Genomic DNA, 22,583 nt, shown 5'->3' with positions numbered 1-22,583 from the left:
AGAATATGTTTAGCAATTTACCAGCTAATGAATTTTCATAGTGTTTTTGTTTATGTACATTAATGTCTAGATTTTCTTTACATGGTATTTTTTGTATTTTGCTTTGCACATTGTATTGTTTTATATGCTTATAAATTGGTACAATGCAAATATTTAGAATGGAAAAATGTTTTGCCATTTTAGGTACGAACATGGATTTTGTGTAATTTTTATTTTATTTTTTTTTATTTTTTTGCAGGGCCATCTGATATCCTGTCCTTCAATGGTCACCGCTTGCTTTGCTCTGACCAGTTTAAGCTTTACCTGGTAGCCTCAGAGGACGAACCCCAGCTGAGTGCTGAGATCAGCTCCGGAACAACGATCATCAATTTTAGCCCTTGTGAAGAGAGTCTCGGAAAGACACTGCTGCACAGAGCCTTTGCTTGTATTCAACCTGAACTGCACATTGAACTCCAGGTTAGTGCTGCGGTATTCATATCCAGGCACTTATACAGCACATGGTAACCTAAAGAAATATTGTTGACAATTCATCCTTTGACAGACCAGGGCATGTAGAAGAAATTGAAGTGTCAGTGGTTTGGGCGATGGGGTGTCACTATTTCATCCGAATAAAAAAATCAGATCTTACCCTTCTCTCAAATCTATCTTCAACACTACAGGTATTAAGATGATTTGTAAAAAGTGAGACCCTGAAATAGGACACATGTTTCTAACCTTCAGAGTGATTCCATGTATGTGATGGATAAAAACTTTGGAGTTTCTAGGTTTTGACCCTATGCTGGAACTTTAGATCAGGATACAAACAAACCATTTTTGGGTGGCAAAAGGATGATTTGGTTCTTGAGCGAGTAACACTTTTGCTGGGGGACACTAAAAAAAGTCAGCTGCTCCCCTTCAAAAAATAATCCTTCAGGGAGGGGTGGCTCACTGACTAGTTTCGCTGCATTGAGTGGTATGACATTTTTTATATGATAGAGACATCTAGCCGCAGGTTCCTTACCTTTAAACTTTCAGGCATCTGGCTGGATCTGGGAGATTTTTCTCAGCAGTTTCCCTGCGCGCTGGTAGGTGATGTCGGTCAACTCCACGTGACATCGTCGGTATCGCGTTTGTCGTAACGTCCGCGTCATCACTGTAACCACCACTACACCGCGTTGACATCAGTTCTTTTCTTTCCGCGCTAGCCAGCGCAGATCTGTTGAAGAGAGCTACCCCTGTCATTTTTTGATGGACCTTTTCGACTTTTTTTACTTCTTTTGGTGTGTAGGAAGACCTCATGGTTCAAGCCATGCAGCGCCTGTCACTGCACCATGTTGTTCACGTTTTCCCTCTTACTGTGTCCGTGAGGCCTGGAGTGCGACCACGACTCAAAGTCGTGCCCTGATTGCCGAGCCAGGGCGCTGAAGGCTTTGAGGGAGCACTCCCTAATGATGCTTGCAGCCCAGCGTCAAGCGCCAGTGAATCAAAGTCCTCTTCCTCTGAGTTGTCGAAGTCAGGTTAGAGGCATCACAAGAAATACAAGTAGTCGAAGCAGGTGCTTGGGTTGGCTTCCACATTTGCCTGCCTTCCCGGGTCTGGGAGCGACCCCCGCCTAGCTTAATGAGTTTTCAGACTCCATGTGCACCATATTTAGGCATCCTGACCCTGCCGGCGCGCCTTCGGCCACGCAGGCTCAGATGATGGAAGAGTCCTCGTGGGTTCCAGGCCTTTGGCTTCAGCCCCAGCGCAAAGGCCTCCAGCTGGACTCATTCCCGGGTCTGGACTGGCAAATGTTGCACCTCCGAAGCAGCCTTCCCCAGCGCCACGTCAAATGCCGAGGTCCTCACCGTCACAGGTGCTCACCAGCGGCGCCTCCTCATTCCAAAAGACTTTGTGCTAGTTGTGCGTCCTCTGACGCCAAGACCAGAGCCGTACGGTTCTATGACGTTCAACCATCCCTATTCTGAAGGGTTCAGATGGATGAGGAGGATTGGGAGGGGGAGCGGAATCCCTTAAAAATCTCACACCCACAAGGTATAGACTGATACGAGGAACTGGGTGATGGCGGTGGTCTGGACACCTCCCCAGACTCTGGCATGCTGTCTCCACCTAACCTGGCTATGGAGGGGATGGCATCATTTGCTACGGTGGTGCATAGGGTTGTGGAGGTCTTGGACATGCAGCTCCCTACGGTGGCAGTCAAGAAAAATTTCATGACAGAGGTAATGTAGCCTGGTGTATCCAGCTCAGAACCCTTGCTCCCTTTCAATGAGGCCTTAACGGACGTCGTTCTGGGCACCTGGTCCAAGCCCAGCACAGGGGCTCCTGTGAATAGGATGATTGCCCACCGCCATCGTCCTGCACTGGGCAACCCAGTTTTCCTCAACACCCACCCCACCCCACCCCACAAAGCTTGGTGGTTCAGGCTTCCACTTCCCATGGCGCATTCCCTTCCGCACCCCCTGGGCAAGGAATCCAAGAGTCTGGAGAGTTTTGGAAAGAAAATGTTTCTTCCGCCAGTCTGGCATTATGATCAGTGAACACCGCATGTCTTTTGGGCCGTTATTCCCTTTTGATATGGGACACAGTTGTGCAGGTGCTGCCCAGGGTCTCGGAGGATGACTGTGCCCTACTGTCCCTAGCTATCTCAGACGGGAGAAGATGCAGCAAAGTTTGCCATCAGATGTGGTTTGGACATGACAGACTTGCTAATCAGAGTGATTTCCATAACCGTGGCCGTACGTCACCACACCTGGCTGAGGACATCTGTTTTTTTGGGGGATGTTCAATCTAACCTTATGGACATGCCCGTTGATGGCTCCCGTCTCATCGGAAATAAAGCAGACACCGGCCTTGAGCATTTGAAGGACTCATGGGCTAAGGGCAAGTCCCTGGCCCTCACCACAACACCCCGGAATGCATCTGCTTTTCGCTCCTTTTGTGGTTACCGAAGGGGCTACCAACAGCACCAGCCCTATTCCAGGGCCCTGCAAGTTCAGAAGCTTCTGCGGGGCCATTACCATGTTTCATCCCGACCCCATGGGTTTGGAGGCCAGAAGTTCAGCCAAGCCACGGTCCCCTCCTCCACCTCAAAACCTTCCTAGCTGATACCACATGATCATTTATGACCAATTGGTGGCAGAATACGCCATCATCTCCACCAATGGCGAAACACCACACCGGACAGGTGGGTGTTGCAAATAGTTAAGGGGACTACCCCCTCCCCTTTGAGGCTACACCTCAATCTGTGCCTCCTGCCTACGACCGGCTGATGGATCACCTTGCTCTGCACTGTGAGGAAGTCAAGACTCTCTTGGCCAAGAAAGCTACTGAGAGGGTTCCCAGGCCACAAATGGGCTGTTTTTGTTATTCCCACTATTTTCTGGTCCCAAATAAGGACGGAGGTCTTCGTCCTATACTCGACCTCAGAGCCCTCAACTACTTCCTTAGAAAGGAGAAGTTAAAGATGCTCACCCTAGCTCAGGTCCTGTATGCCCTTGATCCGGGAGACTAGATGGTGGTGCTGGACTTGCAGGATGCCTGTTTTCGTAACACCTGCCTGCCCTTCATTGCTGCCTGTGGTATACGGTGGGCCACAAGCACTTTCAATTTGATGTGCGCCCCTTCAGCCTCACAGGCGCCCCTAGGGTGTTCACAAAGGTGATGGCGGTGGTCGCATCCCATCTGCGGAGATCAGGGTTCCTGTCTTCCCCTATCTCGAAGACTGGTTGTTCAAGGCGGCTCATTATTCACTAGGGTTAACTATCAACGTGCTGAAGTCACAGGTGACTCCCTTTCATTGGAGCAGTTCTGGAAAAGGTGCAGTTTCCTGCTTATACTCCTGAATGGCGAGTCCAAGATATTCAGGCTATGATACCGATGTTTTGGTCGCTATCTTGGATTTAGGTGAGAATAACTCTGAGGTTGTTGGGCCTCATGGCCTCCTGCATCCTGCTGGTGAACCATGCACAGTGGCATATGCGGGCTCTGCAGTGAGACCTGAAACCTCACCGACCTGGTTCATAGCTCAAAGGGCACAGCAAAAGACCTGCAGTGGTGACTAACAGACCACGATTGGATCAAGGACAGACCCCTCTCCCTTCCCCATCGAGCAGTAATAGATGTGTCTCTTCTGGGCTGGGACGACCGCCTGGGAGAGGTGGAGATCAGAGGTCTCTGGTCGTCAGCAGAAGCCAGGCTTCATGTCAATCTGTTGGAGCTTTGGGTGATCCAAATGGCACTGAAATCCTGTTTACCATCCATAAAGGGAAGGCTAATTCAGGAGTTCATGGACAACACTACCACCTTGTGGTACAGCAACAAACAAGGTGGAGTGGGATCATGGACTCTTTGTCAAGAGGCCTCTGGACTTGGATGGAGCAACTGGCCATTTCCCTGGTGATTCAGCACCTGGCCGGTTCTCTGAACGGCATGACAGACGAGCTCAGCCGAAGGTGCCTTGCGGATCATGAGTGGCGTCTCCATCCGGAGGTGGCACAAGGTTCTCTTTCAGCGGTGGGAAGAGCCTTGGTTAGATTTGTTCGCCTCCGAAATGTCAACAGTTTTGCGTGTTGGAATTTCCAAGGCGGCTCTCGCTCAGTAATACTTTTCATCGCAAGTGGAGCTCAGGCCTCCTATATGACTTTCGGCCCATACCACTTCTGCCCAGAGTGCTCAAGAAGATCAGAAGCGACCAGGAATAAGTCATACTTGTGGATCCGGATTGGGCACCGAGAGTTTGTTATCCCGAGCTTCTAGACATGAGCATCAATCATCCGGTCAGGATGCCCTTTCAGGAGGATCTTGTGTTTCAGCAGCAGGGGAGGGTGCTCCACCTGAAGCCATCCACTCTCTGCCTCATTGCATGGAGATTGAGCGGCGAGAGTTGACAGCTTTTGACCTTCTTTCCAAAGTCTACGAGGTTATTCTGGCACCAGACGTCCCTCCACGAAATCGGCATATGCCTGCCGATGGATCAAATTTTGTAAATATCGTATGGAAGGGTCCATTGATCCCTTGTCTGCCTCCCTGGCGGATATCCTCCTGTTTATCCTTTCCTGGGCGCAGAAGAGCTCTGCTTTGGGCACTTTAAAGGGCTACCTTTCGGCTTTTCTTCGGCTACCAGATCAGCCTTCCTTTTCAAGTTTCCTCTGGTGCAGAGATTTTTGAAGGGGCTAACCCACTTGTTTCCCCTTCTCCTTTTCTTGTGCCCCAATGGGACCTAAATTTGGTCCTCACTTTCTTGATGTGTGCACTGTTTGAGCTTATGCACAACTGTCTATGGTTGCTCACCATCAAAACAGCTTTTCTGGTGGCACTTACCTCTGCTAGGAGTGTAAGCGAACTGCATGCGCTGTTATCACAGCCTCCATACCTGACAAGCTGAATCTCTTGAAAAGTACTGACAGCGCACCGGAGTAGCGGTCATATTGATGACGCGGACTTCACAACGCCAACGAACATGGCACTGACTGTAGAAAAAAAACGGTAGGGCTGACGGCCTGTTTCAAGATTGCCCGGCGTTAACCGCCTCTATACCACTCTGGGTACCAAACAAAGAGACAGGCGCTGGAGACTGGAAGGCAGGAAACAGGAGTTTTTTATTCCGACGGAGCAGAACACATCAGATCAGACAATAAGGTATCGTCTCGAGGTGCTCTAACAGCCTCTCTGAGGCCTGGCCTCTTATACCCTGGTTTATGGCATGTGACCACTCTTTATTACAATCAAGACATTGTGAAGTAAGAAAAAAAACATCCCCGTAATCCTCGTGTCAATCCCACCCCCACATACATCCACAATAGAGGTCCTCAACCTGCTGATAAGAGGAGGGGGCTATCACGCAGCTGAGTGTTCCGCCGATTCTTAGGATGTGTGCGCCTGATCGTATCCCAGGGGGTGGAGAGGCCATGATCAATAGTGGGTCCTTTGAAGAGGAGTGACTCCATACAATAGGGGGCAGTAAACTGTATCTCCCGGCTTAGGCGATAGCCTCGGACCTGGGTGGACAATCGGACTCGGTGGAAGGGGTCATCAAAGGAGAGGTATTCATGCCACGTGGACAATCAGGCGCAGAGGGAGAGTTTACCAACAGAGGGGTATTCATGAAAGGAGAGGAGGTGTTTGGTCAGGCGCGAGCGTGACTCCCAAGGACAGAGTCTTGCAGAAGAAGAAGGTTTATGACTTGCCCATGTGAGGGAGGGGGGGGGAAGCCAGGGTGCGCGGAGGATGCTCGCAGGGTCAGGGGAGCACGCTGGCGATCGATCGAGGACAGGGAGACCATGATACCTAAAATGGCTGTCGTGCATGTTGTACGTGGGTGACAGGTTGGCGCAGACGATGTTCAGACTAAAATTCCACAGTCCTCCCTTTTAACACGTCTCGCCAACTTGTCAGTTCGGATTTATCCCCATAAGGCCACGTATTTCCACTTCATAGAGGGGACTCATGCGCTCATTTCTGAAGTCCAAAGTCTTTGGGCACATACAGTTAGTAACGAGTGCACACAAGGATGGCAGGCATTGGATACTTAAGCAACACACACATAGTATCGCAATCGGTATCAACAAAAAGGTAAACAACCTCCAACCCCAGTCCTTCAAAGTGTCCCAGAACCAGCTCCCAAGCGACCATCCTTCTTGTTCTTGGTGAACCTCCGAGGAAAGTCTGTGGAGGTGCTCAATTGCTTTGTAGACTGAGGGCGAGTTATCTGGTACGTAGGTGCAACAGCTAGATCCGATGATGCGGCATGCTCCTCCTCGATCGGCTAGAACCACATCTAGAACAAGGCGGTTTTGAAGGGCCACAAGGCGGACCGCCTGAAGCTCCGCCGTGTTGTTAGCGAGGATGCCAGCCGTGATGTTGATCGTTGTTTCCACTGCCTGGGTCAGGTGTCGGATAGCGCGACTGTTCGCCATTGGGCCCCACAGAGGAACAAGTCCCTTTGCTGCATCCAGGAACTGTGCTCCAGTGGAGTCGGCTTGTTCAATGTCATTTGCGCGCCTCTGCCGGTGATGGTTAGCAGGGGCTACATATGTGGGAGGGAGAACGAAGGCGATGTAGCAGGTACCCTTCCAATCTTTCGGGAGCCAGGTGTAAGCTTTGGTGCCACAAACAAAGTACATATTTGGAGAAGCAACAAAGGAAGGAGGATCAACTGAGTCCAATGTTCTGGTGACGCGGCAAGAACTGTGACCCACCAGCTGTGTTCCCTGGCCTTCGAGACACACAAGTCCTGTGATATTGATAACAGACAGAGCCACAGTCAGGGTGGCAGTAGTTTGTTTTTGCAGGTGAGAGAAGGTGGGTCTAGCCGGATTGTGGAGCACTTGCACTTCAACACGTTCTTTGGCTGGGATGTTCTTAAGGAAGGTGGCACCCGAGGGTACAGGACACAGGGGAGCAGAGGTCCTTCCGGTTTTGTTCAGCCAGAACCCATAGTAGAAGTGTGATACTGTTTGGCCGGAAGTGGCGTTGTCCTTGTGGCTCTCTTGCATGAGGATCAGCCAGGCGAGGCAGGAGCCGTGGACTGAGAAAGGAGAGGGGATGAAAGGGATTGAGTGTCCAGAGGCGTGCGGGAGCAACCCGCAGATCCAGCAGTTCGTGGCATTTGCAGCAAGGTTGTGTTGGTGCAACAGTTGCACGAAGGAATTGTTCCAGAACTCCCTGCGCCTTTCTCGGAGCTGAGGTGACAGGGAGATTAGGTGATGCTCTCTCGTAGGGGTTGGCTGAGCAGTGGGCAGCAGTACCTGACGAGCGGGTGTGTTTTCCTCCAGGATCCAGAAGGAAGTCATGAGGAGGAGGCAAAAGAGAAAGACAACGAAGAAGGAGATTGTCTTTGATTTGTGCAGATTGTCAGTCTTTGGGTTCCTGTAGCGGGTATTTCCTGTTGCTTCCATCATCTTCTTATCTGGCGCTTCCATCATCTTCTTATCTGGCGCTTCCATCATCTTCAAGGTGCTCGGTAGCGGGCAGAACCACAGACTTTGTTTAGCTTCTCTCCCGGTAACCCTTGGTTGTGTTTAGGTCACCGTTCTGAGATTTAACTTAGTCCGTGGCCTGCTTAGCCGAAGCTCCCTCCTTTCGTCGCAGGAAATACCCTTCTCTGGATGGCACAGTGGGATCAGGGAATTTTGCAAGTTCAAGTGCCTCGGTGTCGGGATAACAGTTTAATGCTGGCCGGTCTTTGTTCAGAAGCTCTTCTTGGGTGTGGACGTTTTCTGTCGTGGCCAGGGTCGGGGAGACGTTCCTGCAGTGGTGTGCGTGCAGCCAGTGCCGCTTCCCCTCCACTCGAAGCGCCATCCGGGTGGTGATCAGCACTTGCCAGGGGCCCGTCCACCGGGGTTCCAGACTCCTGGCCCGTTGAAAGTTTCGGACTAGGACAAAGTCCCCCGGTTGGATGTCGTGGCCTGGGCCCCTGGAAGCATCGGGGATGGCCTGCTGCACCTGTTGATGAATTACAGACAACGTTTTAGTCAACTTGCACAAATAATCAGACAGTAGGACGTCCGGGACGTCATGAATGGAGGTCGGTTTGGGGGCAGTCCAGAGGTTCATCGGTCGCCCGAATACAACCTCATAGGGGGTCAAATGGTGTTTGGTGGGAGTGGAGCGCATCGACAGCAAAGCCAGTGGGAGGGCATCTGGCCACTTAAGTCCGGTGGTGGCCACTACTTTTGACAATTTTAACTTCAATGTGGCGTTATGTCGCTCCACCAGACCGGCGGATTGGGGGTGGAAGACCGCATGAAACCTTTGCTTCACCCCCAATCCCTTTAAGATTAATTGGATAACCTCAGCTATGAAGTGGGGGCCATTGTCGCTCCATAAAATTTGACAAAGGCCATAGCGAGGGAAAAACTCTTTCAGTAGTACTTTGGCAGTAGTCATGGCAGTGTTGCCACGGGTTGGATAGGCCTCTACCCATTTGCTGAAGGCACATACAATGACTAGTACATACTTCAAGCCTTGGCATCTCTCTAGCTGGATGTAATCCATCTGGAGGACCTAAAAGGGGTGATCGGGGATCCCAAACCCTGCAAACAGATAAGGCACTGCTGGACCAGGCGTTTGGCTGAGTCGGGGATTTTGTCGTTGTACCAGACTTTGGAAATGAGTTCGATCATGGGTGCAGATCCTATGTGTGCGGGGGAATGTGCCATAGTCAGTACCGGGATCAGGTATGAGTCAGGCAGCAGCCATCTGTTTGCGTCTTTTGTCCGCCAGCAGCCCTCATCGTCCTTCAAACCCACCCGTGCCCACTCGGTCAGTTCGTGAGGGGTGCTGGCCGACTGGATGTCTCTAATCATTTCCCTAGCGTCAGTCCATTTCTCTGCTTGTGACCTGGTCACATATATGCGTGTCACCGTCTTGTTCTCAGCTGTGGTTCGTGCAGTGATGTCGGCCAGTGCGTTCCCTTTTCCGACTAAGTCTGTCACCTTCTTGTGTGCCTGGCATTTGATCACTGCTAATCGTTTGGGGAGGAGAACTGCTTCAATCAAAGCAGAAACCAGATCTCCGTGAAGGATCGGTGTGCCGTGTGATGTCAGGAATCCCCTTTCCCTCCATAGGAGCCCAAAATGGTGATCCACCCCGAAGGCATACTGGCTGTCCGTATATACGTTCGCGGTGGTTCCGGTGGCTATGATGCATGCTCGTGTGAGGGCTATCAGTTTTGCAGCCTGTGCAGATCGTTGTGTGATGCGGGCTGTCTCAACTACTGTTCGGGCTGTCGTTACTGCATAGGCTGCATAGGCAGCTGAAGTGGTGCCATCTGGGAGTTTGATGCATGAGCCATCTACCCATAGCTCTCCATCAGGGTCTGCAAAAACAGTGTCTCTGAGGTCAACTCTACTCCTAGTTTGTTCGTCCGTGAGGGTTACACAGTCGTGTATGGGCGGCACGTCGGGGTCATTTTCAGGCAGGGGCAACAGGGTGGCAGGATTCAAAGTCGTGCATCTCTTTAGTGTGATGTGGGGTGCAAGTAGCGTCAATTCGTACCCTGTCAGTCGTGCGCTAGTCAGGTGTTGAGTCTTGGTTTGGTTCAAAAGGGTGTCGACCGCATGGGGTACTAACACAGTGAGGGAGTTTGAAAGTACGATTCCCTCGCTCTGACGGATAGAGACAGCAGCGGCAGCTACTGCTCGAAGGCAGGCAGGCAAAGCTCTGGCTACAGGGTAAGAGTGGCAGAGAAGTAGGCACAAGGGCGCTGCTTAGGACCGATAGACTGTGTTAGAACGGACAATGCACATCCCTCTCTTTCGTGGATGAAAAGGGAAAAGGGCTTGGAGTAATCCGGTGTTCCCAGGACAGGGGCCGAGCAAAGGGCATCCCGTAGCTCCTTAAAGGATGCTTGACACTCAGGGGTCCAAGGAAGCGGGAAGGGGGCATCTTTGGCCAGTAAGGCAAGTAGGGGTTTTACAATGAGGCTGAAATTTGGTAACCATTGTCTGCAAAAAGAGGTAAGGCCAACTAAAGATCGGACCTGCTTTTGTGTTTTTGGGATGGGGGTATCTAGGATGGTCTGGATTCGATCGGGCGTAAGTTTCCTCCCTTCTTTGGACAGGAGATGGCCTAGGTATGTCACTTGTGGCTGGCAGAACAGTAGTTTCTTTTTGGAGACTTTGTGGCCATTTTCTGCGAGAAAGTGTAGGAGTTGGATAGTGGCTGTGATTGCAAGTGGGGTGGTGTCAGCCGCCAAAAGGATATCATCGACATATTGGACCAACACCACTCCATCTGGTAGCTGGACGGCGTCCAGCTGTCTTTTGAGGGCCTGGCTGTAAATACTGGGACTTTCAGTGTACCCCTGGGGAGCTCTACAAAATCGGTACGAGCGGGATTTTAGGGTGAAGCCAAAGAGATAACGGCTGTCTGGGTGGATGGGGATAGAGAAAAACGCATTCTTGAGGTCAATAACAGTGAAGGTGGTGGCAGTGGACGGAATGAGGGTCAAAATGGTGGTGATGTCTGAGACTACGGGGTATTGGGGCACAACCACTTTGTTAATCTCTCGCAGGTCGATGATGAAGCGGTACGCTTTCTCATCTCCCTCGCCTTGCTTTTTAACAATGGGTAGGATAGGGCTGTTGCAGATATTGCTAACCACTTCTTCGACCACTCCTGCATCTACCAGAGACTGAATGATTGCTACCAGTGCCTTCTCGCCCTCGGGCGATATCCGATACTGTGGGAGTTTCGGGAGCATAGCGTCCTGTCTTACAGTTATATGAATGGGGTCAATCATCATTCGTCCCACATCAGAGTCATTCTTGGCCCATAGGTACGGGGGCAGGGTGTCGAGCAAGGACAGATCAGCGTCAGTTATGGAGCACATGTGTCGTGCAGGGCAGGATTTGGGCATGCCTGGGTTGTCGTACAGGATGACTCGGACTCCATCTGGGGAACACCTAATGGTAGCTCGGAAGTGCTTCAGTAAGTCAATGCCCGTAATGGCGTCAGGGGAGTTGGAGGAGAGCAGAAATGTTGTGTCAGTGATGTTGCTTTCTAGGTCAAAGGTGATAGGCACGGACAGGGGGTTAGTGGAGGGCGTCCCATCGAAACCTATCGATGTAATGTGTGAGCCAGACAAGGGTGCCCTTGGAATCAGTCGTTTCGATAACACACTACGTGTCGCCCCAGTGTCCACCAAAAATGGAGACTCTGTACCCAGGACCTTAGCAGTGACGTAAGGACCTTGCTGGTCAACACAGAGCTCGACTGGATCCCTCCCTTGCCCCTGGCAGTCCTATGCAAAGTCGGGGGCATTCTCACCGTCGGATAGTTGATACTGGTTCTGTCGGGGACGGTCAAATGTGTTCGATCTCCCTGATCTGTCATTGGTGGTGTCGTTTGTGTACCCTCGTCCTTGTCCTCTATTTCTCGGCCCACCCGCTACGTCCTTGGGGTCCCTATTTCTGTTCATCTCTAATAGAACCGGACACTGGGATTTCCAATGACCGAATCCTTTGCAGAAGGCACATTGGTCCTCGCTAATGTCTCTACGTCCAATGTGGGGTGTTGGGGTGTGGTCTTTGGGAGGCGGATTTCTAGGGGTGGTCGATTGGTAGTTCCCCCTGTGGGGTTCCCGTCCAACCGCTATACCTTGTATCTGGGCTATCATCACCCTTTCTTTCAAATCTTTCTTCTTTTTCTCGGATGCCCTATCACTCTCATTCTTCTGGTGCTCGTAATACTGAGCCATCTGAAGGATAGCTGCGGGTTTGGAGGCCCCCCAACTACTCTCACTCGTCTGCAGCTTTTGGGAGACCTCTTGTGATAGGCCCTTTACATAATTTTGTACAAACAGGTGTTGTCCGGTTGCGGTGGTCATGTCTTGGCCACTGTAGTCGGAGAACACTGTCTCGAATCGGGAGAAGTATTCCGATACATCTTCCTGGGGTTTCTGACGACAGGCCGCGACTATCGACCAGTCTACTTTTTTCTCTGGAATCAGTGTCTTTAACTTCTGAACTAATTTGTCTGGGAGTTCTAATATGTCTTTTACTGGTTTCTTTCCGGGCTCTCGCTGTCTATCTAGATCATTGAGTTGCTTCCAGGTATGTCCGAACAGATCCGTGTGGTCAGCCTTCCGGATTTGCTTCCACACGTCAGCTGGCAGGCACAACCCGAAAAACAAGTCAATGTCCGCTAAAGTCATTATCGTCGAACCCAAGGCTGTGCCTAATTCGGTATAGAATGCCGTCGGGTTCTTTCTTAAATCGGGCAGAGTTTGTCTAAAGGTTAAGATGTCTTGTCAGTCCCATGGTTGATAAACCCAATTGTACACAACCATCCCCTTTGCATCTTCATGGTTAATATCGTCGTTTGTTCCCTGACCACGTGGCGGGACCCAGTAAGGGGCCGCCTCTCTGATGGGCATCATAGAGTTGGCTACTTCTACTGAGGACTCGGTTGTTTCAGGGACTGTAACCGTGACTTCTGGTTTCTGTTCCGTGAGGTGGCGGAAGACCTCAAGCATTTGCATGAAGAGGTCTGTCGCCTCACGTTCAGTTCCATCTCCAACATCAATCTTTCTATATAGTGTTGTCAGTTTAGCGGGCCCTTACTCTGATACCTATCCTCATATGCGTTCAGGGTGTGGTAGCTGAATCGTAAAATGAAATGCCGTCTGTGGCTGTCGGCATGCGAATTATACATGTTCATTGTGTATTCTTCGCTCTCCTTCCGCTCGACTAGTGTCTTTGCTATTTTGTCAATCCCATCCCGTTCATCTTTACTCAGTCTGTGTGATCTGACCGGTGGTTGCTCGCTAGCCTCGGGGTCACCTGGTGTTGTTGCTAATGCGCCTGGTGCGGAGGCCGCGAGGGCTGGTGCACTAGCGCTAAGGTCACTCTCGTTCGCACCCAGGGCTTGTAGGTGCTGTTGGCAGGGGGCGTATGGAGGGGGCATGTAGATGATTGGGGGACCTAGCAGTAACTCATCGTTCGCCTGTTGTTTGGAGGGCAATTCGGGGTAGAGCGTAGAGGGGGTCCTAACAGGGCATTGACCTGTCAGCCCTGATTCTTGTTTTTGTGTAGCTTCTTTTCTTTCTTCTTTTAGTTGTTTAGCGGCTAGGTGGGCTGCCTTTCGTAATTCTTTCCCTATTTTTGCTTCTTCTCTTTTTCGTCGTTGTTCCGTTTCTTTGCGCCACATGCCGATACTATCGAGCATAGTGGGCGTAGTCTTATTTTTCTGGAGCGCTATTTCTAATGTCTTTATTTGATGATCATCAAAGGAACCTATCAGTGGCCACTGACTTTCAGGGTTCTTCTTTGTGTATTTATGCCATAACTTAGTGTAAGCTATAGCGACTAGTCCATGCTTAGTGAACATGTCCTTATTAGGGGTGCCCTCCAGCGGAGCTGGATGGTTCATCTCTAATAAGCGGTCCGGGCTAAACAGGCTACCAATCAGTGGGGAGAAGATAGGCATGACGGGTTACAACGGGGACAAAGGTCTGCACTACCTATCTTATCACGGCGTGCAAAGACTAGATAGAATATTTCTATTCTCCGTTGTTTGCAGGCGGTGAATACCTCAAAAAGAACCAATACCGAACACTTAATGTACGGTCAATCAAACAATCAGTGGGGAGAATAAGTAGGTACGACGGGTTAAAGGTTTGCGTTACCTACTTTTTCTCTACCTGCAAAGAGAGACCTTGTTCTTCCCTGTTTGCAGACAGAGAATCTCCAGACAACAATCCGCGAACAACAGTTCGGGAAAACAGTGGGGGAGGAAGATAGGCACAACGGATTAGAAAGGGGACAAAAGTCTGCGTTACCTATCCTTCACTGCTTGCAAAGGGAGAGCCTGTTGTTTCTTCGTTTGCAGACGGTGAATCTCCAGAAGAATCAACAAAAGCGTAATACTAGTATTATCCAAATCAAACAATCATTTCATAATTTTGTCGCGTTTACACGACCTTACCCGGACCGCATGGACAGTTTCCTGTCTTCCGAATCCAGCGCCCGATCGTCCTCTTTTCTTCGTGATGTTCGCGGCACTCCTGATGGTTCCCAGTCAGGACCGTAGATCACTCGAGAGAGGTCTGTTCAGAACTAGTGAAGTTGGATGATCGGCTGTCAGACGAGGGTCTATCGGACAGGAGCTCTCCCGATCGTTGCAGTCGTTCACTCTGTCGTCGGGACCTCTCCCACTGGATCCACGTGTCGCTGATGGGCCCCACGCTTTGGGACGCCAATTGTAGAAAAAAAACGGTAGGGCTGACGGCCTGTTTCAAGATTGCCCGGCGTTAACCGCCTCTATACCACTCTGGTTACCAAACAAAGAGACAGGCGCTGGAGACTGGAAGGCAGGAAACAGGAGTTTTTTATTCCGACGGAGCAGAACACATCAGATCAGACAACAAGGTATCGTCTCGAGGTGCTCTAACAGCCTCTCGGAGGCCTGGCCTCTTATACCCTGGTTTATGGCATGTGACCACTCTTTATTACAATCAAGACATTGTGAAGTAAGAAAAAAAACATCCCCGTAATCCTCGTGTCAATCCCACCCCCACATACATCCACAATAGAGGTCCTCAACCTGCTGATAAGAGGAGGGGGCTATCACGCAGCTGAGTGTTCCGCCGATTCTTAGGATGTGTGCGCCTGATCGTATCCCAGGGGGTGGGGAGGCCATGATCAATAGTGGGTCCTTTGAAGAGGAGTGACTCCATACAATAGTGGGCAGTAAACTGTATCTCCCGGCTTAGGAGATAGCCTCGGACCTGGGTGGACAATCGGACTCGGTGGAAGGGGTCATCAAAGGAGAGGTATTCATGCCACGTGGACAATCAGGCACAGAGGGAGAGTTTACCAACATAGGGGTATTCATGAAAGGAGAGGAGGTGTTTGGTCAGGCGCGAGCGTGACTCCCAAGGACAGAGTCTTGCAGAAGAAGAAGGTTTATGACTTGCCCATGTGAGGGAGGGGGGGGGAAGCCAGGGTGCGCGGAGGATGCTTGCAGCGTCAGGGGAGCATGCTGGCGATCGATCGAGGACAGGGAGACCATGATACCTAAAATGGCTGTCGTGCATGTTGTACGTGGGTGACAGGTTGGCGCAGACGATGTACAGACTAAAATTCCACATGACGAACATGACGCCGATGACATCACATGGAGTCGACTGACACCACCTACCAACGCGCAGGGGTACTGCTGAGAAAATCTTCCTGATCCAGCCTGACACCTTCAAATTTAAGGAATCTGCAGGTAGATCATGTCTCTACCAGATAATGCGTTACCGAAAGTAAGTAACTTGTCCGACAGGATTAGTTTGGTTCCTGTTCCGCCATCTCTAAATATATATTAGTTTTATAGTACCCTCCATGTAAAAGTTTGGGTATTTGAGCACAGGATGAGGAAAAACTATCGAGTGGAAAAAGTCGTCCTTTCAGTTATTGCAGACGACAGTAGGTGCAGTGGTGCCTGGTACGCTGGAAAATGTATTAGAAGTAGATTCAGAATAATTTTCAAGAGTTTCTTTAAATTAATGTGGTTGTGATCAGATTTTAAGGGAAGAGCACACTCCACAGGCTTAGTGTGATAAGGATAAAAGTTTCTGGTTTTATGTAGATATTATAAGATACATACATATATATATTCTGCCCGGAAGAGATTTAAGGTGCACTACATAATTCTATAACTAGGAGGCATACTCCCTCACTTCAACCATGCAGAACATATGAAGAATATATGCAATACAAATACTTCTAAGGGTACTATTGAACTGCACCACTAATCTTTTTAAATTGTATTTATATGTTTGGGCTAATTCCACCCACATGGTCAAAAAATCCAACACGTTCGGATCAGGTAACACATCACGTAGCTGTATTTTAAGAACCAAAACTAGGGCTGGAATTGAGAAATAATTCTGTCAATGATGGGGCAAGATGAGCTGTAAACGGGAGTGCAGTAGCAAAACTCGAGCAGAATGGTTCATGTCAATCCAGTGCAATAAAATATCAGTGCACATTAGTGCCATTGGGCAAGTTAAATGGGCACTGACCAGTGCCACAGAATACCTGAGGTTAAAAAAAATGATGAGGTGCGAAAAAATGAATTCCATTGTAATTTCATTTTATTAACATGAGTTATGCAGATTGTTTTTTACTGCACAAGAGATTCACGAAGATTTGAATCTGTACCCCTGTGGAAAGGACCTTTCCACTTGAAATGGTCTACAATTTCTGCTCCCTTTAGCTCGCGGACCCCATTTTCAGCAGGCCATATCAATGTAGCACTTTTGTTTCTTTCCACTGAATTGTTCTTGCTTTCATATTATCAGACTGGAATGTCGATTCAGACTTGTCATCGCATGATGGAATTTTTGCAACTTCCAATCCTGTTGTATTGGGAAGATGATGTCCCTCTAAAACAGTGTTGGTCCACAGCGAGTGAGGCCTTGCAGATAGTTGGAACACCACTGTCTGTTCAGTAATTCCCTGTTAGATTCACTTAATGTAAATTCATCATATAAGAAAGCTAAGAGGTTACTGCTCCAGGTGTTGCTCTTCCTACACCTGGTCTTGTGGGTCAAAAGCTGCTTGATGCCACTTCTAGTGCTCATCTCGTTTGCTGAATTAAAGTCCATAGGGCTGGAATGGAGTTGCCCTTCATTTCCTGAAATGTCTTAGTATTCTGCTATTTAAGACTTCAAAAAGTAGCATGGGGTAATTTTTCCACAGTACCCGCTTTTCGAATAGGCCCCTTATGTGCTATTTTTATTCCCTCTTCTTTTCACAGAAAGTGACAAAAGCAATTCTGCAGCAACAACACTCCCTCCAGCAGCTGGAGAAGATGGTCAGAGATTGTTTTATTTCCTCTGATACAAACGATGTGGACAATACAGAGAGAATGATTGCGATCTTCAATCACAAGCAGGAAGTAAGTGACGAATCCTTTTAAAAATCCATAATGCAATTTATGATGTGAGCTGACATTTCTGCTAGCCTTTTAACTGGAATACTCTCATGTCGCGTTATCTCCACTAAACACAAACTGTATTTAAGGTTCCACTGCTTACAATAATGTTTAAGGCATTAAGGTCCTCATTACGAGTTTGTCAGAACAGGTTTGAGTATTTACCACATGTGTTAAATACCATTTCAACATTCGCATGTACTAAATAACTCAAATTGTGTGTATTTATATAAAAAATGGTGCCTAACCTGTACAATCAGTATTTAACAAACCGATTTCTGCATGCTTTACCTTTTTCCCGATCTCTCTCCCTCGAAATACTTAGGCAATTTTGACCTGCCGGAATTTTATCAGAGGAAAACTTTAATAGTCTGATGATTATATCTTAAAGAAACACGTTAGTTATATATTCCTTACCTTGGAATTACACCCAGGCATCAGACTGGATCCGGAAAGTTTTTCATCAGCTGTACCTCTGCCCGTCAGAAGGTAGCGTCTGTCGGCTCCGCGTTAGTCGTTGGCGTCATGTCGCTGGGATGACATCACGGCCGCTATTAAGATGCCGCCCTCACTCGCTGATGTCAGTTTTTTAGGTCTCGGCTAAAGACGCGCGGAAGCGCGTCTCCGCCGAGATCTTATGTCAGCGACTATCATTCCCAGGAGACAGTCCTGGCCACGCGCATCCTGCCAGGCGATTTGTAACTGGAACGCGCGCTGTGGCCAGGCGCTGTCTCCTGGGAAGCGAAAGCACCACACACGCATGCGCATACGCACCACACACGCATGCGCATACACACACACACGCGCGCCCATGCACGCACGCACATACATACATACAGAGACACCACCCCTGACTCATACACACACACGCGCACACACACAAGTGCACCGAGGCCCCCCCTCCCCCTCCCCCTCCACCGCCGTCACCGTCGCACACATACATACACACACACACACACAAGCATACACACACACAAGTGCACCAATCGCGCTCCAGCCGTTTGGAACTTCCCTTACCTCAGCACGCGGCGCCTAACCTCCTGCTGGCGCGGCCCCGGGGCTCTACACCGCTCACAGGAGCCCCGGGCCGCGAGACGCTACGACTCCGCCTGCCTCCTCTTCCGGCGTGAACGTGGCCCCGCCCCCGTCACAGGCGACCGTGCCTGACTTCCGGGGCGGCCGCGAGTTCAATGAAATCGTGAGGGGTGACAGAGGCCAAGATGCGACGGGTGCAAGCGGCAGCCCCCTTTCGAAAGAAGCGGAGGTCAGTAAACAAGAGCTCTGCAGTGAACGAGGCAGGGGATAGGTAGAGGCAGCGCTGCGAAGGGGGGTCAGTGGCGGGTTTCTGTGCGCTACACAGTTTTACACCGAGCTGAGCAATATGCCGACTGTCGCCCAATATGCCGCTGGGATGTGAAGCGACCCCCCAGTTCCAAAGTCCGAATTCCATAATAAAGCAAAATACTATATACCCGAGTGTGACCTAAAAGCACACAAGGTCAATCAAACAAAGTTCTTGTTTCACTTAAAACGTAGACCAGCTTGTCAGCAGTTTCTGGAGCAGGCGTTTCTCTGCCATTATTTCCCTTTTTTTTGTCTTTTTGTTTTTCACTTTCCCCCCCCTACTATGATTCTCTCTCAGGCAGATTACTGTATTAGCACTAACTTGTAGCACGGGGGCCCCCTAGCCGTGAAATTAGATAATTGGAACCCCGTTTTCCCTTATTACGATATAATGTACTGAGGAAGAACTGCCCGGGCAAGCAGCCTTCTGAGGACACGAAGGCCGGGGATAGCTTTTGAAACCAATTCTGTTTGCATACAGTTAAGTAGCGGTCTCATCCCAATGTACCCTAAACTTTTTCTTTTTGGCAGGCATGGAAATAGATCTGGGGAGGGGTCGTTGGGGCTCACGAAAAAATGGGATGAGTAGGTTAAGATGCGAAACATCAATTCAAGCAAAACGTCCACACTTCACCAAATTGTGTCAACCATGGCAGGCAGACCCATTCGGTCGCTAATCTCCCTGCATTTGTAGCGCTTTGAAGAAACGACATCTGAAAATCTGGCTATAAGTTTCAAACTCAAGTTGTTCTTACACGCATGCCGTCCTGTACGTTTACCTGCGATTTCCCTAAAACCGTTCAGAGTGGTGAGTGCAGAGTGGTGAGTGCAGAGTGGTGAGTGGTGCAGAGTGGTGAGTGGTGCAGAGTGGTGAGTGGTGCAGAGTGGTGAGTGGTGCAGAGTGGTGAGTGGTGCAGAGTGGTGAGTGGTGCAGAGTGGTGAGTGGTGCAGAGTGGTGAGTGCAGAGTGGTGAGTGCAGAGTGGTGAGTGCAGAGTGGTGGTGAGTGCAGAGTGGTGGTGAGTGCAGAGTGGTGGTGAGTGCAGAGTGGTGGTGAGTGCAGAGTGGTGAGGGCAGAGTGGTGGTGAGTGCAGAGTGGTGAGGGCAGAGTGGTGAGGGCAGAGTGGTGAGTGCAGAGTGGTGAGGGCAGAGTGGTGGTGAGTGCAGAGTGGTGGTGAGTGCAGAGTGGTGGTGAGTGCAGAGTGGTGGTGAGGGCAGAGTGGTGAGGGCAGAGTGGTGAGTGCAGAGTGGTGAGTGCAGAGTGGTGAGTGCAGAGTGGTGGTGAGTGCAGAGTGGTGGTGAGTGCAGAGTGGTGGTGAGTGCAGAGTGGTGGTGAGTGCAGAGTGGTGGTGAGTGCAGAGTGGTGGTGAGTGCAGAGTGGTGGTGAGTGCAGAGTGGTGGTGAGTGCAGAGTGGTGGTGAGTGCAGAGTGGTGGTGAGTGCAGAGTGGTGGTGAGTGCAGAGTGGTGGTGAGTGCAGAGTGGTGGTGAGTGCAGAGTGGTGGTGAGTGCAGAGTGGTGAGTGCAGAGTGGTGAGGGCAGAGTGGTGAGGGCAGAGTGGTGAGGGCAGAGTGGTGAGGGCAGAGTGGTGAGGGCAGAGTGGTGAGGGCAGAGTGGTGAGGGCAGAGTGGTGAGTGGTGCAGAGTGGTGAGTGGTGCAGAGTGGTGAGTGGTGCAGAGTGGTGGTGAGTGCAGAGTGGTGGTGAGTGCAGAGTGGTGGTGAGTGCAGAGTGGTGGTGAGTGCAGAGTGGTGGTGAGTGCAGAGTGGTGGTGAGTGCAGAGTGGTGGTGAGTGCAGAGTGGTGAGGGCAGAGTTTTATTTTTGATTTAAAGAAAAAAAATGTCATGAGCAATGCCAATAGCTCTACCTTTAATGATGCCGAGACCATTGCATTGCAAATGCTTGTTCTTTTTTCTGCACCAGCCAGCGCAGATCCGGGAAGAGCAGTGCCTCCAATCACTTTTTGACTGCCTTTTGTCGACTTTGTTTTTGAGTCCATCGACCCCTGGTGCACGAGGGATGCCCGGCTTCAAGGCATGCGATTCCTGCGGTTACTGATGTCAGTGATGGATCCGCACCGTGTGTGCCTCTTTTCCCTGGAGCGCGACCACGACCCCAAGTCGTGCTCCGACTACCGGTCGATGGCGCCGAAGGCTTTGCGGGAGTGGTCCCGAAAGCTGCTTGAGTGCCGGCAGTCAGCTCGGCACCGTTCGAGGTCCGGGTCGCGAGGGAGGTCGAGGGACCGGTCACGAAGCCACCACCATTCATCCAAGTCATTGAAGTCTTCTCACTCAGGGTCGGGTAAGTCAAAGCATAAGAAGAAGTCGAAGAAGCATCATCGTTCTTAGACTTCTCGTCGGTCGGCCGACCCGACGAGGGATGTGGGTGGGGCCCCTCCCACGGCTCTGCGTGCGGAGCCTGAAGAGTTGACTCCGTGTTTCCCTCCCTTCCTGGGACCCGGAGCAACTCCCACCCAACTTTATACGGTTTACGAGGCGATGCATGTAATTTTTTGGAAGCCCGGACCCGCTGGCGTGTTTGAGCCCCGCGAAACCAGTTGGGGGGCCTAGGACTTCTCCGCCAACGGCTCCGGCACCGCAGGCCCCCCTTGGATCCAGACCTGGATCCCGATCGGCGCCGGTTCACCTGAATAAACCGGCGCCACTTCCTCCGGCACCATTACTGCCGACCCCGGCCTCCATCCCCGATCTGGAGCCGGACCAGCATCGCCCAATGCCAGATCCGGCATGGAGAGGGGTTTTTGTGCCCCTGTTCACTCCTGGGGTCCCTTTTCAGCCAGATTGGGGTCCAGAGGAGGAGGACTTGGAGGGGTCAGGAGACCCTTTAACTGATTAGATGGAATCTAAGCAGGACTGGAGAGAGGAACTGGGAGATGCCAGTGGTCTTGACACCTCCCCTGACCTTGGCATGTTGTTTCCTCCTACCGTGGCTACGGAGGAGGGAGCTTCGTACGCAGTGATGTTACATATGGTGGCAGAGGCTGTCAACCTCGAACTTCCTACGGTGGCGTTCAGGACTAACCTCCTGACAGAGGTGCCTCAACCTGTTGTGAGCTCTTCGGAGCCCCTGCTGCCATTTATTGAGGCCCTCACCGACATCCTTTTGGGCACGTGGTCCAAGCCCAACACGGGGGCTCCAGTGGACAGGATGATCACCCAACACCACTGCCTGGCTACGGGCGACTCCACTTTCCTCTCCCAACACCCCACCCCGGAGAGCTTGGTGGTCCAAGCCTCCACTTCCAAGAGCTCATTCCCTACCGCTCCACCGGAAAAGGAACCCAAGAAGCTGGACCATCTTGGGAAGAAGATTTTCTCTTCCGCCAGACTGCGGTCGGTAAACACTACATGTCCCTTGGGCCGTTATTCCTACTCTGTGTGGGATACGGTTGCGCATGTGCTGCCTCAGTGTCCGGAGGACCAAAGCGATACCAAAAGGGGAGAATGGAGGTGCGTGGTTTAATCCGTCATCATTCTTTAGCTCACTCCGCCACCCCAGTTCAGACATGGCCATATTCAAATCATTCTGACCCTGTGCCTCATGGGAACAGTGCAGCCGAAACTGCTAAGCCAGGTCTTCCCTGGACCGGAAGTGTTTCAGTGTCCGGAGGAGGCCCGGACAGTGCTCTCCCAGGCTCTCATCCCCGGGAGGGATGTAGCAAAGTGTACCATTCATTGTGAGCTGGACACCGACAACTCTCTGGGCAGGACCATTTCAACTTCAGTAGCGCTTTGTCGCTACGCTTGGATGAGACAGACTGTCTTTTCTCGGGATGTCCAGAACACCTTGATGGACATGCCCTTTGATGGCTGTC

General features: G+C 50.7%; 1 protein-coding gene across 1 annotated transcript in view; it reads left to right on the top strand.

Moving 5' to 3' along the window:
- Nucleotides 1–22,583, top strand: part of LOC147729701 (dynein axonemal heavy chain 17-like) — a 1,258,223-nt gene that overhangs the window by 610,902 nt on the left and 624,738 nt on the right. The window contains exons 30-31 of the mRNA XM_086954021.1: nucleotides 239–456; nucleotides 17,233–17,373. Of these exons, the coding sequence (XP_086810147.1) occupies nucleotides 239–456; nucleotides 17,233–17,373 (359 nt within the window). The remainder of the gene's footprint in view (nucleotides 1–238; nucleotides 457–17,232; nucleotides 17,374–22,583) is intronic.

This window comes from Lissotriton vulgaris, chromosome 2_1, assembly GCF_964263255.1.
Source record: "Lissotriton vulgaris chromosome 2_1, aLisVul1.2, whole genome shotgun sequence".
NCBI classification, from domain to species: domain Eukaryota; kingdom Metazoa; phylum Chordata; class Amphibia; order Caudata; family Salamandridae; genus Lissotriton; species Lissotriton vulgaris.
This window is presented reverse-complemented; position numbering and strand designations above follow the sequence as displayed.